This window comes from Felis catus, chromosome D2 (genome assembly GCF_018350175.1).
Source record: "Felis catus isolate Fca126 chromosome D2, F.catus_Fca126_mat1.0, whole genome shotgun sequence".
In the NCBI taxonomy this organism is placed as follows: domain Eukaryota; kingdom Metazoa; phylum Chordata; class Mammalia; order Carnivora; family Felidae; genus Felis; species Felis catus.
In genome coordinates this window covers 37900657-37922171 of record NC_058378.1, presented here as the reverse complement: position 1 = coordinate 37922171, position 21515 = coordinate 37900657, and the positions used below count along the sequence as shown (strand labels likewise).

General features: G+C 53.1%; 1 protein-coding gene across 6 annotated transcripts in view; it reads left to right on the top strand.

The window, feature by feature from the left end:
* DLG5 (discs large MAGUK scaffold protein 5) overlaps window positions 1-21515 on the top strand; it is a 128424-nt gene that overhangs the window by 94063 nt on the left and 12846 nt on the right. For 4 of the 6 annotated variants that reach the window (XM_045040199.1, XR_006587028.1, XR_006587026.1 and 1 more), the window contains 14 exons: window positions 566-658; window positions 2617-3636; window positions 4401-4524; window positions 4875-5019; window positions 7151-7263; window positions 7925-8014; window positions 8312-8462; window positions 12137-12299; window positions 12403-12536; window positions 13213-13359; window positions 14657-14840; window positions 15447-15595; window positions 16464-16634; window positions 17496-17692. In XM_045040199.1, the coding sequence (XP_044896134.1) occupies window positions 566-658; window positions 2617-3636; window positions 4401-4524; window positions 4875-5019; window positions 7151-7263; window positions 7925-8014; window positions 8312-8462; window positions 12137-12299; window positions 12403-12536; window positions 13213-13359; window positions 14657-14840; window positions 15447-15595; window positions 16464-16634; window positions 17496-17692 (2881 nt within the window). The remainder of the gene's footprint in view (window positions 1-565; window positions 659-2616; window positions 3637-4400; window positions 4525-4874; window positions 5020-7150; window positions 7264-7924; window positions 8015-8311; window positions 8463-12136; window positions 12300-12402; window positions 12537-13212; window positions 13360-14656; window positions 14841-15446; window positions 15596-16463; window positions 16635-17495; window positions 17693-21515) is intronic. The other 2 variants (XR_006587027.1, XR_006587029.1) reach the window with 2 other exon arrangements.

The following is a 21515-nucleotide window of genomic DNA, read 5'->3' as shown; positions in this document are numbered from 1 at the left end:
CTGAGCAGTATCGCATGGTCTGGTGGCACCCCAGGCTAACCGTTCACGGTTGCACATACGTGTGTCTTAAAGATTGGGACACATCTGAGAGAAATGGGGTCAGAGGTTCAGGCCTAAGGGATTGTGAGAATCTTTGTGAACAGTTCACAAAGGCCTTTCACAGCATGATCTCATCTTCGGTCTCCTCCCGCCCCAGGGGGCAGGCATGTTCATCTTCCACTCTGTACGTGAAGGAGTTCTGGGCCGTGGTCCTTTGTCACACAGCAGGCAGCAGTGGAGCCTGGTTGATCCCCAGGATGCTTGGTGTTCTGGTCCCAGTCAGACAAGCACGAGAGTGCTTGCCCCGAGAGCAATGCCCCGAAAGTGATTGTAAGGCTGCGTCTTTTCTTTGCCTCGGAAGCCGCTAAACGAGATTCCTCAGGCCTTCATCAGGGAGGGCCTGTCTCTCCTTTGCTGACTCCAGACTTGGGCACCACTTGTATAGAATCAGGCCCACTGTCCAGAATGGGCTGGCAGAGACCCTGAGCTGGGGGTGGGCCTGACAAAGCTCTATGTTTGGCCCTAGATCAATGGCATTGCCCTGGACAACAAGTCTCTGAATGAGTGTGAATCTCTGCTACGTAGCTGCCAGGACTCCCTGACCCTCTCCCTTCTGAAGGTAAGGGCCCCTGCCCCATACCAGCTGCTCTCATCGGCTGTGGGGCAGGCAAAACCTCAGCTCCATAAACCCGAGCTGCTACTCTGCATCCCTGGGATCCTTGTATAAACGGTATTGATTTACAGAGTGCAGGATGTGCATGAACCCTGATCCTGGTCTCAAAACAAAAATGGGGCGACTGAGTGGCTGAGTCAGGCATCCAACTCTTGGTTTCAGCTCAGGTCATGATCTCACGGTTCGTGGGTTCGAGTCCCACCTGAGGCTCTGTGCTGCAGCACAGAGTCTGCCTGGGATTCTCTCTCTCCCTCTCTCTGTGTCTCTTCTCTGTTCTCTCTCAAAATAAACTTAAAAAATTTTTTGGTTAAACAAAAACAAAACAAGACAGCTATGAAGGACATTTTGAGGACAGTGGGGGACATTCAAATCTGGACTAAATAATTAGATGATCTTAGGAACTTGATTTTCCTGGGTACAGTGATGGTATTGGGGTTTATAGAGGCAAATGGCCTTATTTAGGGGACATGCTAAGGTTGTTAGGGGTGGGATGTCATAATATTTGTCACTTTCAAATGTTCTGCAGTATGGATAGATACAGTTTGGTAAAATACTGTTGAATCTAAATGGTGGGTTTATGGACATTTGTTGTACTTTTCTCTCAACTTTTCTGCATAGTTGAAAAGATTAATAGTAGAGATTGAGAAAAGTGGGCCCGTCTACTTCATTGAGAGATGTTTTTAAAAATTATCTTAAAATTAATAGACTTTTTTGGAGCAGTTTCAGGTTTATAGAAAAATTGAGCTAGTAGAGAGTTCTCCTATCCAACCCTTCTGCTTCCCCTGTTAGCATCTTGCAGTAATGGGGTTCATTTGTTGCAATTGATGAATTATGATGAATTGATGTATATATGACATATATATTTTAAACGTTTATTTATTTTTTTGAGAAACAGAGTGAGTGGGGGAGGAGCAGAGAGACAGGGAGACACAGAATCTGAAGCAGGCTCCAGGCTCTGAGCTGTCAGCACAGAGCCCAATGCAGGGTTCGAACTCATAAACCATGAGATCATGACCTGAGCCGAAGTTGGACGCTTAACTGACTGAGCCACCCAGATGCCCCATCGATGAGCCAATATTAATAATTAAGATTATTTTTTAATTATTAATAATTAAGATTATTTTTTTAGTAATCTCTATACCCAATGTGGGGCTGGAACTTACGACCCTGAGATCAAGAGTTACATGCTCCACCCACGGAGCCAGCCAGGCGCCTCTGTAATAGTATTAAAGTCCATAGCTGAAATGAAGAGTCACTCTTGGTGTTGTACATTCTGTGGGTTTGGACATGTGTATCCACATCATAGTATCATAGAGAATTGTTTCACTGCCCTAAAAAATCTTCTGTGTTCCTCCTAGTGCTCCCTTCCTTCCCACCCCGCCCCACCTGCCCCCCCCCCCCCCCCCCCCAGCCCAGTCCCTGCAACCACTGATCTTTATACCGTCTCTGTAGTTTTGCCTTGTCCAGGATGTCGTATTGCTGGAATCACACAGTATGTAGCCTCTTTGGATTGGTTTCTTCTGCTTAGTAATATGTATTTGAGTTTGCCCCATGTCTTCTCATGCCTTGGTAGCTCATTTCTTTTTATTGCTGAATAATTTAAAATCATGTGAATGTGCTACACAATATAGATTTTTAGTAACGAATCCTTTTTCATTTGACAATTAGAAATACAGGCAGGGCACTGCGCAGGCAAACTGCAGATAGTGCTCCAAGTCCCTCTCTCCTGCGGGTTCACGGCTGGGCCAGGAGAGAGCGCCGATCAGGGAGAGGTGTGCGTGCGCGTGCGCCTCGCGCTAGCCGTCTCTGGGGTGTGTGTGGCCCCTGCGGGGACGCCGTTCGGTGGCAGCCCCGGGCTCGGCGGTCTTACCCGCTATTTCTCACTCCCTGTAACCCCCACACAGGTGTTCCCTCAGAGCTCCTCGTGGAGTGGCCAGAACATCTTCGAGAACATCAAGGACTCTGATAAGATGCTGAGCATCCGAGCCCACGGCACCGAGGTACAGGCCCAGAATAAACGGAGTCTGTTGCAGCACAATAACTCCACGCAGACGGACATCTTCTATGCGGACAGGCTGGAGGAGAGAAGGGAGCCGGGCCCCCCAGGAGGCAGCAGCTCTTTCCTGCACAAGCCGTTCCCTGCGGGACCCTTTCCCGTCTCCCCCCAGGCCTGTCCCAGCGCGTCCGAGCGCAGCCTCAGCTCCTTCCGCTCGGACACCTCCGGGGAGCGTGGCTACGGGCTGGTGGATGTGCGCAGCCGGCGACCGCTGCTGCCCTTCGACACAGAGGGGGGCCCCTGCGGGGCGGCAGAGGCCCCCCTGGATAAGACAGAACCTGAGAGCTCCAGCAGCGGTGGGACCTGGCCCAAGGCTGTGCTCGGCTCCGCGGCAGGGCCCGAGAAGCTCTCTGTTTATAAGAAACCAAAGCAAAGAAAGTCTATCTTTGACCCTAACACTTTCAAACGCCCCCAGACTCCCCCCAAAATTGACTACCTGCTCCCAGGCCCTGGGTCTGCTCACTCTCCCCAGACCTCTAAGAGGGTGGGGCCTCTGACGCCCCCAAAACCTCCCAGGAGGAGCGACTCCATTAAGTTCCAGCACAGACTGGAAACCAGTTCCGAGTCTGAGGCTACTCTGGTCGGCAGCTCCCCGTCTGCCAGCCCCCCGAGCGCACTGCCCCCTGGCGTGGACCCTGGGGAACTCACGCACACCTCACCCCCTCGCAAGGCCAGAGTCCGCATTGCTTCCAGCTACTACCCTGAAGGGGACGGGGACTCCTCCTATCTGCCTGCCAAGAAGTCCTGTGACGGGGACCTCACCTCCCAGAAGATGGACGAGCTGGGGCAGAAGCGCCGTCGTCCAAAGTCAGCTCCCAGCTTCCGGCCCAAGCTGGCTCCGGTAGTGATTCCTGCTCAGTTCCTGGAGGTAGAGCTCAATCCTGGGGTGGGGGTGAAGGTGTGGGGAGGGGCCCTGAACCGGTGTCCCCAGCTTCATGTTCAGCCCTGGCTCCTTTGCCTTTGTTCTGAGCACCTACTCGAGGGTGGGGTGCCTGGTGGGTGCCATGAGAAGGAGCCCTCCTTAGGAGATTGGAGAGTAACGTAGGGGGCGTGCATGTTGGCGGCCATATGATGCCAAGACAGGAACACTTTCTTGGGTGTGGTGTTTGATTTGCTTTTCCAACAAGAAGCTTTTGAACTGCACAACAAAAGCGAGTGACGTGGCCCTGCCTGGAAGGGTCTTGGGAGCCAAGACAGCACTTGTGAGTCTGTCGACGGCAGCAGGAGGCGGCGGCCAGCTTGTTTGTGTGGGTATTGTAGTCATTTTCAGATGGGAGTGATTGCTGTGAGCTGGAGAACAGATCCATGCCACTCTCTGCGGACAAAGACCCTGGCACAGGCATGCATGTTTTGAGGAGCTGTCACATCTGTGCCAGAGGCACCTGTGCATTCCACCTCCTGCACATTGTTTGTTTACTTGAGAGAATGGATTCTTTCTCTGGGGTTTTCTTCCAGAGTAGTTTTGAAGGAGGTTCTTCCCTTCCAGGTGTGTAAGGCAACATGAATGAGCAGTGACCTCTCCCAACTGTCCCGTCATGTGTCCGAGTGGGAGAGCGAGTACGTAGGGGACAGACTTGCAGACGCCTGTGCATTTCCGTTTCCAGCCACTGTCTCTCATCTTTGGCCCTGCAGGAGCAGAAGTGTGTCCCGGCCGGTGGAGAACTCTGCCCAGAGCTTCAGGAATGGTCCCCTTACTCACCAGGGCACCCCAGCAGGCACAGCAACCCCCCATTCTACCCTGGCAGGGCGTCTGTGGGTGAGTTGTTGGGGCTGGGGAGGAGGGTCCATGGTGGGCTTGCAGGGCCCTGTATGAGATCTGTATGAGCACTCTCCCAGGGAGAGTAGAATCAGTCATGTCAAGATGCTGCTGTGTGTCCTCAGCCCTGAGGTCCAAAGATCTAGCAATGACTTCCCCTCTCTGAGATGTTTAATCTTCTATCAGGGACATTTCTTAGCTTTTCAGACCACCTCCCCATAGCAGCTTGGGAAACAGGAAGCCATAAAGTGAGTTCTCCCATTTTACAGATGCAGAAAGCCAATAGTTTGCACAGGTCTGGGGCAGGCTGGGTGCTTTGGGGCGATTGTTCTTACCCAGTCCATTTCTAGGTACTGTTCCCCGGAGTATGACCCCGAGCACCACTGTGAGCTCCATCCTGAGGAACCCCATCTACACTGTGCGTAGCCACAGGGTCGGCCCGTGCAGCTCTCCGCCTGTGCCCAGAGAGGTTGGCCCCCAGGGTTTGCGCCCCAGGTATGTAAAGTCACCCCCCACTTACCTGCACGCCAGCTGGCCAAATCCGTGTGCACAAAAAGCTACTGGTGCACAGAGTGGCCCATGGGCAGAGAAGCGTCCCTGCCAAGCTGAGAAGGGGCTGGTTAGAGCAGCGCTGGGACCCCAGGAGGAGTGAACTTTAAGGGTGCTCTCTTCATTCACCAACAAGAAGCTTGAAAAGACATTTAAAGGGCGCCTGTGTGGCTTAGTCAGTTAAGCATTCACCTTCGGCTCAGGTCGTAATCTCATGGTTCATGGGTTCAAGCCCCACATCGGGCTCTCTGCTGTCAGCACAGAGCCTGCTTTGGATCATCTGTCCCCCCCCCCTCTCTGCCCCTCCCCTGCTGGTTCTCTCTCTGTCTCTCTCTCTCTCTCTCTCTCTCTCTGTAAAAAAAAGAAAAGGCATTTAAAGAGAGAGTGATGGCAGCTGGTGCTTAAGTGCTCACATGCCAGGCACTGTGCCAGACCATTTAAACCTCGTCTCTTTTGGGGTGCCTGGGTGGCTCAGTAGGTTAGGCGTCCGACTTCGGCTCAGGTCATGATCTCACGGTTCATGAGTTCGAACCCCGCGTTGGGCTCTGTGCTGACAGCCCAGAGCCTGGAGCCTGCTTCGGATTCTGTGTCTGCCTCTCTCTGCTGTTCCCCCGCTCGCACTCTGTCTCTGTATCTCTCAAAAATAAATAAACGTTAAAAAAAAAAAAATTAAAGGGGCGCCTGGGTGGCGCAGTCGGTTAAGCGTCCGACTTCAGCCAGGTCACAATCTCATGGTCCGTGAGTTCGAGCCCCGCGTCGGGCTCTGGGCTGATGGCTCAGAGCCTGGAGCCTGTTTCCGATTCTGTGTCTCCCTCTCTCTGCCCCTCCCCCGTTCATGCTCTGTCTCTCTCTGTCCCAAAAAATAAATTAAAAAAACATTGAAAAAAAAAAATTAAAAAAAAAAAATTAAAAAGAAAAACAAACCTCATCTCTTGTAATTGCCACAGTGACCTTGTGAGCTAAGGACTGTTGTTGTCTCTGGTGTATAGATGAGGAGACTGAGCCTTAAAAAGTGAATGGACTGGCTCAGGGTCACCCATTCCTTCATTCGGTTGTTTGACAGGTTTTAATTTTGCACCTACTATGTGGCATGGACTGTACTAGTTCCAGGAGACTATACAGTGGAGGACTAAACCAGTGAGCTTCTTTTCATGTGGCCTTTATGTTGGCGTGTGGGAGGCAGAGAGAAAAATGAACAGAGTGATACCAGGTGATGTTGAGTAGCTCTGAAGACCACAAAACGGAGCGACCAGCTAGGCTGTGACTTGGAAGAGGGTGGACAGTTAGATTGGGTGGGCGGGAGGGCCCTGCGGTGGGGGCAGAGTGGGGATGCTACCGGGATCCAGAGGCTGAGATGAGGTCAGCTACATAAGACCTGGGTGGAGTCTCCAGGAAGGAGGGCCATAGGAGCCACAGCCCAGGCACCTGGGAACAGTGCAGTAGGCTGGCACAGAGTGGGGAGCTTGGCACGGGTACAGTGAATCAGGAGAAGAGCACAGGTTATAGGGCACAGATCCTGTAGAGCCTGTAGCCATGATGCAACGTTTAGAGTTTTTCCTAGTTTAGGCTTTAGGCTGGAAAGAGAGATGGTCTCATTACATAGCTAGAAAAGGACACTGTTGGGCCTGATTGGAGGCCCCTGAATTGGGTGATGCCTGGGCTCTCTGCCCTCCAGCGTCCTAGGCAGCTGTCCTGAATGAGGTATATAGGTTCCTCTCCAAGGTCCTTGGTGCCCATCCAGCCTCCCCCACCCATCCTGGAGGAGAGACACCACTTCTCTGGGCACAGACAGGATTCTGAGCCTGTTTTTTCCCGGTAGAGCCCAGTCCTGGTCCAGGGCCAAAGTGAGTATGCCACCCCTGTACCTTCACAGCCCTTTCTCTGTAGGCAGGACCCTCGCTGGGTGCCGCCTCTGGGTATGGCAGTCTGTTGTCCCCAGCTAGTGGCAGGTGGCTTCTGGGCCTCCCTTCTGTGGGCTCAGGCATGTGTTGGGCCAGGCCCGCTGCTTGTTTCTCCCCAGCGGCTGGGTCTGGTCCTGGTCTTCTCCTGCTGCCTCACCTGTCTGCTTCTCTTGCAGCGTCCAGCACCAGGGACGCCTCAGCCTGGATCTGAGCCACAGGACTGGCAGCGACTACTCAGAGATGAGAACCTCTCATGGGTCCAACTCTCTGCCCTCCAGCGCCCGCCTTGGTAACTGTGCCACTGGAACCTTCTCACCTTAGTGGGGCCTGTTTTCCTCTCTGCCTGCATCCTTGTGGCCAGGCCTCCCGGTGGCCTGCCCCCATGGGCCCTTCTCTGCTCCTGGGGCCGAGGTTGGCTCCACATTGCACTCAGAGTCATCTCCCTTAGCCTTCTGTGTCTCTTAGGCCTTCCCTAGCAGCCACGTGGTTGTTCCAGGTGACCCACGGCCCACAAGCCTTGCTCTCTGTCCCTGAGCCTGTCAGCGATTCTGGGGGTTTGTATCACTGCTCACTTGTGGGAAATGGAACCCAGAGAGAGAGACTGGCAGTTCCCTCACATAGGCATTCCGGTGGTGTTGCTTCCAGCCAGGTGGGGTGGAGACAAGCAGTCCCCTCTGTCACTTGGGTTACTGTCCTTGTCCAGGGCTAGGAGTGAGATTTGTGGGATTCTGCTCTGGAGCAGTCCAGGCCCGCAGTTTACTCAAATACTGGGTGTTAATATCTGCTTTCCTAGACCGTTTCACATGTAGGCACCCTCAGGGGTAAGTAGCAGGGCCTGCTTTGCATTTGTCCTGACTGTGCCTCTTTCCTAACTACTGAAGGGGTGGTGAAGGAGCAAGGGGTGGTGTTAAATCACAACCCTGAAGTTTTGTCCCCTTGTGGAACCACAGGGTCTTCGAGCAACTTGCAGTTCAAGGCGGAACGCATTAAAATCCCTTCGACACCAAGATACCCACGGTCTGTTGTGGGCTCCGACAGAGGTGAGGACTCAGCATTCCCCTCCTCTCCTGCTAGCTGACTCCAGCCTCATTGTGTGCGATGTCTGGGTGCAGCGGGCAACCTCCTCCTCATCCCAGCCCGTCCGTGCATGCCTCAGGCCTGGTGACACGGGGGATAGAGAGGCCACGCAGAGCCCAGCACCTAAATTCGAGACCATGTGGTGTGGCCATGGTGTGGAGCCAACCGTGTGCCTGGATCACGTCTCCCTCTTGGTCTCAGCTACAGGAGAACGGAGATGTGAGACTGCGGCCCGAATTACTTTGCACCTCTCTCGGCAGGTTCGTTGTCACATTCTGAGTGCAGCACGCCTCCCCAGTCACCCCTGAACATCGACACCCTGTCCTCATGTAGCCAGTCCCAGACCTCAGCCTCCACGTTGCCCAGGATTGCCGTCAACCCCGCGGCCCTCGGGGAACGGAGAAAGGACCGGTGAGTGGGACAGGCATCCGAGCCGTGGGCGTGGTAGTGGGCGGTGTGTCCCCGCAGGGGGCGGGGCTTGTTGGGAGAGGCAGCAGGTGTGGGAGGGTTCTGACAGGGTCAATCCCAGGGCCAGGCTGCTTTGGGTCACCTAGCGTTCTCTGGTGTGTTGCCCCAAAGCTTCACCAGGAAGCCCTGCCACGGAGTGCCAAGAGCGGGCAGGTATGCGTAGGGGGCAAAGTGAGGGGCAGATAGGCTGCTTCCGCTGAGTGTCCACGAGAGGTGGTGAGCTGCAGCAAGTGATACTGGACCACCTGGTGGTGACGATGCAGTGGCACCATTCACTGCTTCCCTGGCCCTTGATGAAGCACTTCCGTGTCACAAGTCAGGAAATGCTCACAGTGACCCCATGAGCATCATTATCACCGTTGTCATCATTATTGGCTCTGTTTTACAGATAAGGAACCTGAGGCCAGAGGTTGGAGTGACGGGTCTGTGGTCACGTGATTGGTGGCCAGCCCACCTTTATTAGAATCAGGTCCCATCCTTACTCTTTGCTTTTTGGCCTCAGGACACACCTGCATTGCTTGCCCCCTCATTCCCAGGCTTTTTTTTTTTTTAAAATTAAGTAATTAATTTATTTTGAGAGAGAGAGAAAGAGTGCTCATGCACATTTGAGCAGGGGAGGGGCAGAGGCAGAGGGAGAGAGAATCCCAAGCAGGCTCCGCACTGTCAGCGCAGAACCCGACTTGGGGCTCGATCTCACGAACTGTGTGAGATCATGACTTGAGCCGAAATCTAGAGTCAGATGCTTAACCAATTGAGCCACCAGGTGGCCCCCACTGAGCTTTTTATTGTGAAATAAAATATACACAGAAGAAAACATACATAAAGCACAGAAGTATAGCTTAGCCATTTATTGGTTTATTGTAAAATGCTGGCCAATCTGCTGAGGTTTCAGGTTAACTTAAGGCTGGTATCAGTCCAGACATGCTTCCTCTGAGGGGTCCCTCGCTCCCCCACGAGCTCTGCACACCTCACCCAACTCTCTTGTTCTTCACAGTAGAATTTACCAGATCATACTTAGAGTGAAGAGGTCCTATCCAGATCCTAAACCTTCAGAAGATCTGATGAAACTCAAACTTGGCTTTATTGAATCACTTAAAAGCCACAGAGCCACTCTCGTTCCCCTCAAATCCAAAATGCTGAGGGCGCTTGTCACTGTGAGCCTCGGAAGAGACCCTGCAGGGTGGGCCCAGCGTTAGGAAAGTCCTTTGACTTGAAAATCTGGATTTGTAAGACAACCTAACAAGTAACCTAAGAACCTGGCACATACTAAGTGGAGCACAGAAGTATACCTAAATGCCAACGCACCTCGGCCCACAGAAGAAGCATGTACGGTTCATGTGGGAGTGTCCCGCCCGTGTGACACATACACAGGAGCACTAACTGCACTAAGTCCTGGGTCTGGTGGGTGGTTTTACCTGAGTCCAGCTTAGGTCATTGAGAAACTAGGTGACAACTGAAGTGAGTTCCCTGGAAGCAGAAAGGGCCTTGTCACCTGTAGTCGGGTATCCCCTCAGTTCCTGTAGCGTACAGAGAACTGGGCACTGCTCTGGGGAGAGGAAAGTGTCCACATTCCTGCCTGCACGGTGCTCTAGTTGGAGGCATGAAATTTAGCATGTGTAGCCTGACTGAAGAAAAAGCAGCCTCTTTCCCCTGATTCTAAAGTACATTATCCTATAACTTCTTATTATAGAAAATGGGGAAAATAGAAAAGTGGAAGAGAAGTCACATATAATCTCCTCAACTGAAGATTCGGTTGCTGTTTCCCTTCTGTTAAACGTGTGATGTACATTGTTTAAAGGCATGTTTTATTTGTATTTTCCATACAGAAATACTTGCTTCAAAGTATTTGTTATATCGTGAAGTATGCTTTGTTAATCTCTTTCACAAAGCAGCCTTATTCTGAGAAAACTCTTGTGCCTACCGTAAGAAACTTAGATCATTAAGGGGATGAAAAAGTAAGGATCACCTCAAGTCCCTCACTTAGAGGTGCCATTGTTAGCATCTTGGTAGGGTCCTTCATAGAGACGTCTCCATGCGTGAGGAGACACGTGTACATGTACAGGTTTATGTAAATAGGATTACACCCACCTGTGTGCTCATGCAGTGTGTGCCTTCTGTGTCTTTCCGTGTCGGCAAATCCTGACTCATACCGTTCATAATGGCTTTGTGCCTTCTGTTATATGGCTCTTACCTCCTGCTTTTTTGAGATACAAGTATGTTTTGGAGGTGGAACACAGGAAGGGTGATCAGCAGGGGATGAGGAGCCCAGACCAGAAACGAGATCTGCCCGCACCTGCTGTGCTGTCCTCCGAGGCTGGCTGGGGGTGTGAGGATGGTGTGGTGGCTGCTGGATAAGGCTTCTTATAACTCCAGACTGCTGGTGCTCTGATACGTGTTGCATCTGGAAGTGACCACGGGTGCAAGCCAGGGACTGAGGTGTCTGAGCTGCAGGGTCAGGGAGGGCATTGCGGCTGGGTGAGTTTGGGAGGAGGAGAGGGCAGAGAAGGTGAAGGGATGAGTCAAGAAGGATTGTGATCTCGGATCGCCAGAGGACTGAGCCCTGGGCCGTGGGGTCCCAGCCCGAGGCCCGCTGTGCTGGAGAGACTACTGTGCCTCTAGGTGGCAGGGGTAGGGTGGCTCAGTGGCCTGCCGGTCTGTCCGGCAGTCTGTCACGGTCTGTGAGTCTGCCCCCACCCACGTGCTCCGGAGGGGAGCCCAAGGACGTGGTGCTCCAGCTGGCTCCTCCCTGGACCTTTGGCTGTGGTTTTGTCCCGAGAGGAAGAGCTTAGGACAGCACAGTCCTCATGGGATGATTTGGCATCACCTGGCCATCTTTCTCTCCGTTAGGTTCCAGGCGTCTGTCATCCTTCTCTGAGCATCCCTCTTTTCTTTCTAACTTTTTGCACCTTCCAGATGTCTTCACCACCACAGATCCCTCCTGAGACTGCCCGTGGCCACCAGGCCCAGGTTTTCCTCCCTGAGGAGTCTGAGGTTGGCCTGACATGAGGCCCCTGCCTGAGCCCCCTCGTGCCCTTGGCACGGTGGACGGCTGCCCCCGGGCCAGCAAGTGCATGGTCACCGCCTTGCTCCAAGCCTCCCTGCTCCCTTTTTAATGGCTTGGGTTTGCCGCGGCTTAATTTCCATGGTCATTGTACATCACCCTATATACTGGTAAATATAAAAAGTGATGCTTTATATTGTTTCTTCTGGGTGACTGTCCTCACAGGAGCCATTTCTTTTCCTCCTGGGGCATCTTGGGACCCCACTGGGGTTTGTAAATTGCACATTCTGTTGAGGCAACTCTCACGTTATGAAACTTCGCGCTTTTTCCCTGCTATATCAGTGTTTATAATTCACATGGCCCATTCTTTGTGTCTTTGGGACTGGGTGCTTCTGTGTCCATTTGGGGGTGTCGTGCTTATATTGCATGAGGTTGTGGGAAGGTGTATCACTGCCATACAAAGTGGGGTCATTGTGTTTTCATCCAGCTGCGTCATTATAGGAGCACCCGGCGATCCCTGGCCCTTTCTGCGTAGCCGATTGCATGCCCGACTTCAGGTTTTCCCCATCCCTTTCCTTTGTGTTTGAGTCCCCACAACTGTTGGCTCTCTTCCAAGGCCCTATGTGGAGGAGCCACGCCACGTCAAGCTGCAGAAGGGCTCGGAGCCTCTGGGCATCTCCATCGTGAGTGGAGAGAAGGGCGGGGTCTACGTCTCCAAGGTGACTGGGGGAAGCATCGCCCACCAGGCTGGCCTCGAGTATGGGGATCAGTTACTTGAGGTAAGTGGGAGCTGGCCTTCTGCACTTTGTTCTTCCCTCCGCCTTTCCTCCCCCGGTCCCCACCCCCCACCACATCACCAAGCGTGCTCTGCATGTTTCCTAGTTCAATGGCATAAACCTGCGGAGTGCCACGGAGCAACAGGCCCGGCTCATCATTGGACAGCAGTGTGACACTATCACCATTCTGGCCCAGTACAACCCACATATGCACCAGCTCAGCTGCCACTCTCGGTCCAGGTGAGGGCCTGGTCTCTACGAGGGCCATCTGGGCTGGGGGAGGAGAGAGGGTGCAGCCAAGGTGCTAGCTGTATGTTCTGGGCCGTTTAGTTGCCATAAGAGGGGAGTTGGCCAGCCCTGGACTTGGGGAGAAGGACATATAGGGGGAGGATGTGAAGTAGGATACCTGAGGTGTGGGTTTGGAAGCATGTGGCTGGGTCCCCTGGTGCAGCAGGAAGCCCCACACAGGTGTGTGGTAGCCAGGAGCTGAGGCCCTGGGGGCGGGATTCTCATGCAGTGTTCTGGCCCTCAGTCCCCGAGCAGACGCTGCCTGTCTCTGCCCCCGAGCTGTGGGTTGCAGGGCACGTGAGAGAAGGGGAGAACCTGCCCCTGCCATGCAGCACTGCGCAACTCAGCGAAGGGGGCAGGATGTGCAAACACAGTGAATGTGTGTGTCCCCAGGCCGACACCTTCAGAGAGGACCCCCTGGTTGAGGATGGGTGGAGAGGAGAAGACAGATCCTGTCGGGTGGATGACCCGAGTCCAGGCTCCCAGGAGAGCTACTCTTCTCAGGGCTCAGAGCCATGTGACCCAGTCTGTGTTCACAGCCCAGCCCTGGTCCCCGCCAGAGAGCGGGTGGCTGGGGATGGCTGAGGACTGTGTGCCTTCCCTTACTCTTCCTGACCTCGGTCCCCAGCTCCCACCTGGACCCTGTCGGCACTCACTCCACTCTCCAGGGCAGCAGTGCCACCAGCCCGGAGCATCCCTCTGTCATCGACCCGCTGATGGAGCAGGATGAGGGCCCTGGTGCCCCCCCGGCCAAGCAGAGCACCCCCAGTTCCAGGTCAGCAAATGTGTGCTGTTCCCGCATCTGCTCCCCGGCCCGGTGGGGTGGACAGGCAGCCATCGCTGTGGCCTGAGCGCATCCTGCCGGCGTTCCCCTGTGCCGCAGACCGCAGAGCAGCTTGTCAGGATCTGGGATGGGAAGCGTGCCATTCCTTCTTCCTCCCTCCGTCCCGACCTTTCCTCACTTTCTTGTTTTTCTCCTTTTTTCTCATTGACTTGTTCTTAGCTCTGCCTCCTTTCCTTCCTCCTTTTTTCATCTACTCGTTTTCTGACTGTCTTTAGACAGAATTCCACAGTCAACACCCAACCAGGACCTGGGCTGTGGCCATCACCAGCAGTCGCCCCCAGGGAGCCGTGGGTTTAGAGGGTGACAGGCAGGTGTCCAGGCATGTGCAGCATGTGCTGGGAGAGCCACTATGGGCCACGACGGAGCAGTCAGTGAGAGTGTGACAGGGAGCTGTGATAGTTAAGTTGAAATGTTCAGGGTGAGCAGGGGTTAGCCACGCAAGTGGTGGGCGTGGAGAGGGGTCAGTAGGAGGGGGTCAACTTTTGTGTAGCAGCAGGATCCAGAGGGAAGATGGGGAGGGGGCCACGGGGCCAGGGCACATGGCAGTCATGCTGTAGTTCTGGACAGAGCCATCCCCTTGACCAAGCCCCGGCCTCACCCAGGATGCAGCCACCTCTGTCCTCTGCCCTGGGTCCATCTCGCTGGAACCTGTCTGCAGTAATCACAGCCTGCCTGTCCCCTGGGGCCCCCTCATCGGTGACAGGCACTGTGTGTTGCCTCCACTCAGTTTGCTGGCACTCAGTCTCCCTCCTACATTGTGAGTTCCTTGATGGCAAGGGGCCCTCTCTTCATGGTTTAGCATGGTCTCTGGGCCACAGAAGCTGCTCAGTAAACATTGGTGAATGGTTTGTTTTGTGCCCTGAACCATGAGACCGGCTCTCAGTTCTGGCAGAACAAGGTCAGGAGAACACGTGCCGTCCAGGTGGGGAGAGACGCTGCCTATGGCGCTCGGCTGGCAGCTGGGCCAAGAAGTAGGGGTGTTGGTTTCTACTCGATCCCCAGCTCGTTTTCTCAAGTGGGGCCACGTTTTCACCTCTACAAACCCCAGCAGCCGGCCTGTAAACCAAGTCACTAGAACCAGAACCCAGATGGGACCACCTGTCAGCTCCCAGTGGTTCTGAAACCTCATGGAGTGAGCGGAAAACTGTCCAGTCATTAGCCTGTTTGGTCGTTCATGCCCTGCTCCCCGCCGTGTGCGATTGAGGAACTTTATTTTCCTAACCAAAAGGATGGTGGGAGAAGCCAACAAGAAGACCCCAGAGCCGAGACTTGTCTTCATCAAAAAGTCCCAGCTGGAGCTTGGCGTGCATTTATGTGGAGGGAACCTGCACGGGGTGTTTGTGGCTGAGGTGGAGGATGATAGTCCTGCCAAGGGCCCCGATGGCCTTGTGCCAGGAGACCTCATCCTTGAGGTGAGTTCTGGGCTGCCGAGCAGCAGGCCCGCCTTTCTCTGCCCACACCTCTGGACTCTTGTGATCTCAAGTGGCCCAGGAGGCAGAGAGCACAGCTTCTTGTCTGGTGCCCCCTGTTGAATGCTTTGAGGATCCTCGGGGTGGGTCACAGGGATGTGGGCAGGGCCCTGGCTTGGGCGCTGGTTTCGGGAGGGAAGCAGGAGGCAGGATGCTCTGCTGTGTGAGCAGCAGGACTGTGGTCTGATGGAGTGTCTTCTCCCTCTGGCTGGGTCTCCCCTTTGATGGGGGAGAGGGCTCATAGGTGTTCAAAGACACAAGTAGCACGAGTGAGATAAAGTGCCATGTTTTATAACCCTTACTTGCTGGGGAACTGGCACAGGGTCTCTCCTGGGAGAAGCTGTTGAGGGCAGGGCGGACGCTGGCAGAAGACTGGCAGGTCCAGACTGCCTCTGGGCAGAGGACTAGGCCTTACCTGCAGAGGTGAGGCAGGCAGATTCCCAGTTGAGGGGATCTTAAATCTCTGCCTTGTCCCACAACTGTCCACTCACGGGTACCCAGGCTGCCCCGGCCCCTGTCCTCTGACCTCAATTCCCTGTCCTTGGGCAGTACGGCAGTCTGGACATGCGTGGCAAGACGGTGGAGGAGGTCTACGTGGAGATGCTGAAGCCCAAGGACGGTGTCCGTCTCAAGGTGCAGTACCGCCCTGAGGAGTTCACCAAGGTGAAGAGCCTGCCTGGTGACAGCTTCTACATCAGGTACCAGGGGCCAGGGCTTCTGGGGATTCAGGGCCAGGGGCGGGGCTTCCTGAGGAGACTGGTCCTGATGAGTGTCTCTGAAACACAGAGGGTGGGACCAGGGTCCTTGTTGCTTGGGTCCCAAACCACAAGTTCACGGTGAGATGCTTATGACTTAGGAAAATGTCTGAGGGTTTGCAGGACCACACAGGCTCCCTAGGGCTTGGGCCCTGGGAAATTTTGAGGCCACGGAACCCCATTTTCCATTGGGCTGCACTCTTCTCCTGCCCTCCCCCCAACCCAAGTCTGCAGATTCATCTGCAGTGTGTGCCCAAAGTGGTGCTTTATGACTTGTGTGTGGCTCAGACAGCAGGTGTTGTCTAGAAGGGGCTCACAGTTCCTTCATGTTCTTTGAGTTCTGAAGCCACAATGAATAAAAATGCCGATCAATTAACTGTGTACCATAAGGTACAGGTCTCTGTCTCTAGGACATCTTCCTTGGTGGGAGATGACATTTCCATCCTGAGGAGTTTCCATTCTATAGGAACCATTGACCTTGACTCAGGGAAGAAAGTCCTTCCGTTTGGAAGGGGCGATATGGTTTTGGTCCTTGGCAACAAGATCTTTCTCTGATGGATGTGAGGCAGCCCTTGTCCCCAGGGAGCCCCCAGTCTCAGGGAGGCAAGGTGACTTTGTCCTGTTGTGTAAAGCCGGGGCTCCCTCCTTTGGGAACTGCCACCAGGAAGGGGAGAGGTGGGTCCTGATCGTGGCCTGGGGAAAGCTTAGAGCAGGGGGACTGTCCCAGGAGACTGGCTGCCAAGTTGTGTGGCTGGTCAGTCCTCCAGTAGCCAGCAGCTTCTGATCCCGGTCCTTCTGTCACCTGGTCCAGGGCCCTCTACGACCGGCTGGCCGAGGTGGAGCATGAGCTGAGCTTTAAGAAAGATGACATCCTCTACGTTGACGACACTTTGCCTCAGGGCACATTTGGGTCCTGGATGGCCTGGCAGCTGGACGAGAATGCCCAGAAGATCCAGCGCGGGCAGATCCCCAGCAAATACGTGTAAGTGTTCGTGTCTGGGCTTGGGGGTAGGGTGGGGCCCAACCTGGGGCTGTCCCACAGGATTGGGACACATTCCTCCGTGCACCCTGGCTCTGGTCTGTATGTTTTGCCCACACCGCTTGTCCAAAAAGCTGCTCCTAGCACAATTCAATGTTTGTAAGTCACTGCTATACGGAAGCACGGTGGCAACTCAGGAGACATAACTTTTTTATTTTTAACCGATTTATTGAGATATATTCATCCACCGTGCAGTTCACCCAAAGTGTACGGGTTCAGTGGCTTTCAGTGTATTCACAGCCATGTGCCACTGTCCCCACCATCCATTTTAGAGCCCTCCCATCACCTCAGAAGCAGCCCTGTCCCCATTAGCTATTAGCTGCCTCCTGCCCCCGCTACCCAAGGCGGCCGTGACTGTGCTTCCTGCCCCTCTTGAGTTCCCTGTTGTGGACTTTCATGCGAGTGTGGTCTTCCGAGACTGGGTGCTTGCTTGCACTTAGCATACCATTTTCAAGGTGCTTTCATGTTGCGGTGTGCGTGCGTGTCTCATTCCTTTTTTCGGCAGGAAGTGTAACTTGTTCTGTCACCAAGGGAGGGCTGTCCTAGCAGCTCCTTTTGACACTCACCTGAGTGTAGCAATTGTCCTGCTCTGAGAGCTTCCCCAGCACTGGGGTGTGTGTCGCCCCCACAGCAGTGGTCCCAAGGGGTCCTTGGTGGCATGGGTGGGTGACGTGGCCAAGGAACCTGGAGAGGAGTGTTGGAGGAGCCTGGAGTCCTGGCTCGCACCCTCTGCACGGGCAGGGCAGGACGGGCGGGCGGTGGTCCCTAGGCCCTTCCCAGCACCACTGTTCCCTGTGACCACAGGATGGACCAAGAATTCTCCAGGAGACTCAGCATGTCTGAAGTCAAAGACGACAACAACGCCACAAAGACGCTGTCGGCAGCTGCACGCAGATCCTTCTTCCGGAGGAAACATAAGCACAAACGCAGCGGGTCCAAAGATGGGAAGGACCTCCTGGCCTTGGACACCTTTTCCAACGACACCATTCCACTCTTTGAAGGCAAGGCTGAGCACACTTGCTCAGAATTAGGTTTGCCATTGACCGCAGAAACCACACAGCAGTGACAGTGACTTAGACAAGATAGAGGCTTGCTCTGCTCTCGTGCAGAAGCAGTTGTCTGGGTTGGGGTGGCAGCGCTGCTGTCCCCAGGGCCTGCCCTCTGTGTGACATTGCAGCTCCAGCTGTCACATCCGTGTCCAGGCAGCAGGAAGGAGGATGGGGCGAGAGTGTGCTGCAGCCGTGTGCGCCTCTTTAAACGGCTTACCTGAAAGTCCCACCGGGTGACTTCTGCTCACATCTCATTGGCTACTTGCATCGGCAAGAGACCCTGAAAAAGCAGGGTCTTAGCTGGCACTGTGCCAGCCTCGGTACCTAGTAAGGAAGAGAGGAAGGATAGGCATTGGATGGGCGGAAGCAGCCTCTGCTCGATGCGTTGCTCCTGGTTTGTTTCGGGGTTATCATAGGCTGTTTGGTGGTAACCGAGAGCCACCAGTCTCTGCGGATCTTTGGCCTTTTCTGGCTTCACTCCTGTGTCCATTGATGATTCTTACAAGATCTTTCCAGGACCAGGCACCCAGCCAGGGCTGGAGTTGCATATTTGGGAGCGTCAGACATCCCCTGGCAGATTGCCCTTGTGGAAAGGGTGCACTTGTCCTGTAAAGCAGGAGGCCCTTGTGAATGCCGCTCCTGGGACCCGGGTGTGTGTCCAGTGTCCTAGAATGTCGCCCTCACGGGCAGGCAGGCAGTGAAGGTGGCACTGAGCAGCAGCCAGTAGGATAGCTGGTTTCTTCCTTCCCTGCCTTCCTCCCCTCCTCCCTTTTTTATTTTTAAAATTAAGGCCTTAGGCACAGGGGGTTGAGTGAATCCCACCCTTGTTCATGGTCTCTGTCTCTCCCCATCAGGACAGGGTTGGCAAACCCCAGCCAGTGGGCCACATCTGTTTTTCTGTGTCCTGGAGCTAAGAATGGATCTTTCTGTGTAGTCTTTTCTATTCTACTCTATTCTATTCTTTTATTTTATTCTTTTATTTATTATTTTGTTTTTATTTTTTTAATATTTATTTACTTTTGAGAGAGAGAGAGAGACAGTGTGAGCAGGGGAGGGGCAGAGAGAGAGAGAGACACACACACAATCTGAAGCAGGCTTCAGGCACTGCACTGTCAGCACAGAGCCCAATGCGGGACCTGAACACAAACTGCGAGATCATGACCTGAGCCAAAGTCAAGCGATTAGCCAACTGAGCCACCCAGGTGCCCTGATGTTTATGTGTTTAAATGTAAAATGTAAGAAAGACTATCTTTAGGTGCATGAACCTTTTGGCAAAAACCTTTGCTTGGTTTTGTTGATCTTTACAGAAAAATCTGTTGATGTCTTAAAGCAAGGTTTTGTTCTTTAGTTTTTTTGTTTTTTTCCCCTTTCATTTTTTTGATCTTTAGTTTCACATTCCCCTTCCCCTTTTCCCGTAGACACCATCTCTGGTGTCTTCCATGCGTGTCCTGGGGACGTCTTTGAAGAATAGAAATTTGTCCATTCTTCGTTTGGTTCTTCGGGGTTTTTACGTTACATATTTGGAAATTGTGTTTAGGCACACACACCTTTTGATTTATGATCCTTCCTTGGTAAATTGACCCTTTTGTTCATTATGAAATAATCTTCATCTCTATTAATGTTTCTTGCCTTAGAGTCTGTTTTGTCTGAATTGTGACACCCATTTTCTTTTTGTTAGTTTTTGCATAGTTCACCTTTCCTGTCCCTCTCCTTTAAACTGTTCCGTAGCTTTATATGTAAATGTCTCCTGTAAGCAGGTTGTAGGGTGTTTTTGTTTCTTTTGTTTTTTGTTTTTTAACGTTTACATATTTTTGAGAGAGAGAGACAGACCATGAGCGGGGAGGGGCAGAGAGAGAGGGCGACACAGAATCCGAAGCACGCTCCAGGCTCTGAGCTGTCAGCACAGAGCCTGACGCGGGGCTCAAACTCAGAGACCGCGAGATCATGACCTGAGCCAAAGTCAGATGCTTAGCCAAGTGAACCACTTAAGCACCCCTAGGGTTTTTTTGTTTTTTTGTTTTTTTTAAACCCACTGTGACAATTTGTCTTTTTTCATTTTTTGAAATATCATATATGTAAAGAAAGTGCACATACATTTACAGAACAGTGTACGACATGAGCTTTCACAGTCTGAGTGAGCATACTTGTGGCAATCTTTATCATCTGATCAGAGTATTAAATACCCCATTAAATATACTGGTAGGTTTGGATTTACTTTTACTTTCTTACCATTTGTTTTCTGTGGTTCTGCCTGTTTTATGTTTCTTTTGTTTCCTTGCTTACCTTTTTTTTTTTGGCTGCATCAAGTATTTTCATTATTCTGTGTCCCCCAGTCCGTCTGTTCGTTTTCCTAATTGATTTTGTTTGTTCCTTGGGGGTTGCAGGAGGCCTCACGGCGTACGTGTCTGCCTCAGCACCAACATAAGTCATCACTGGCCATTTCCCTAAAAATTCTAAAACACGGGAACCCTCTGACTTCCAAGTACCTCCTCCCCGCCATTCCCGTTACCACTTTCATTTGACATGTATTTTGAGCCGGAGACTGTATCGTTGGTGTGCACGCCAGTCATTCACTTGTACGCGCCCTGCCTCCTGCTCTTCATGCCTGCCTGCAGCTCTGCCCCCCGCGCATGCTCCCTCCTTCCCTCCGAGCAGCTCCCTTTAGCGTCTCTTGTTTCCCTGCTTTCTTGAGATAGAGTCGACATGTAACCCTGTGTGGGTTTAAGGTCCACAACGTGATGATTTGTTACGTGTGTCGCGCAGTAGGTACCGTAGTACCACAGCAAGGTGAGTTAACGTGTTACTTCACCTCACATAGTGGCTGTTTTGTTGTTGTTGTGGGGTGACCTTTAGCACTTCCTGTCATGCGGGATCCTGGGCGACACATGCTCTCCCTGTTTGCTTATGTGTTTTCCCATCATCTTTGGAGACTTTCACTCCAAATGGAGTGAAAAATGGATATGGATATTTTGGATATGGATATGCAAACGGATATGGAAGTTTAAACGGGCAGTCTTTTATTTCTGCGTTTTCAAGATACGGTCTTCTGGCTTTCGTGGGGCATTCATTTCCTAAGGCTGCGGTAGCAAGTATCACAGGTGTTGTGGCTAACACAATGTACGTTTATTCTCTCACAGTCCTGGGAGCTAGAAGTCCAAAATCTACCTTTGGGTCCAAAAAAAAAAAAAAAAAAAGGCACGGCCGGCCCACACTCCCTCCAGGGCTCTAGGGGAGAATCTGTTTCTTACAGCTTCTGGTGGCTGCCAGCGTGCCTACACGTGTGGCCACATCACCAGCATCTTCACATCTCCCTGCTCCGTGTTCCTTCACCTTCTCCATGTTTGTCTGTCTCAGAACTCCCTCTGTCGCTCACAAGGGCCCATGTGATTGCGCTCAGGGCCCGGGCGATCCAGGATGAGCGCCTCCTCCGAAGATGCTTCACTCAGTTACTCTTCGCTCTGTAAGGGAACAGTCCCAGGTTCCGGCGCTGGGGGAGACTTGCTCTAGGGGGCGCATCGCAGCCTCCCCCCACGTCGTTTCCGGTGAGAAGTCATCTTTCACGTTGTTTGCAGTGCGGAAGGTAACGTGTGTGTGACCCTTCTCCATCCCCCCGGCTGTCTTGAAGATCTTCCTTGTGTGCGTTTCTCAGCAGTCCTACCACGAGGTACAAGGTGGTTTTATGTCTGCTCGGCTGGGGCTTCGGTGGTGGCGGTGGGTGGTTCTTAGCGCTTCCGGAATCTGAGGCCGGACGTTTTCGTCAGTTTTGGAAAAGGAC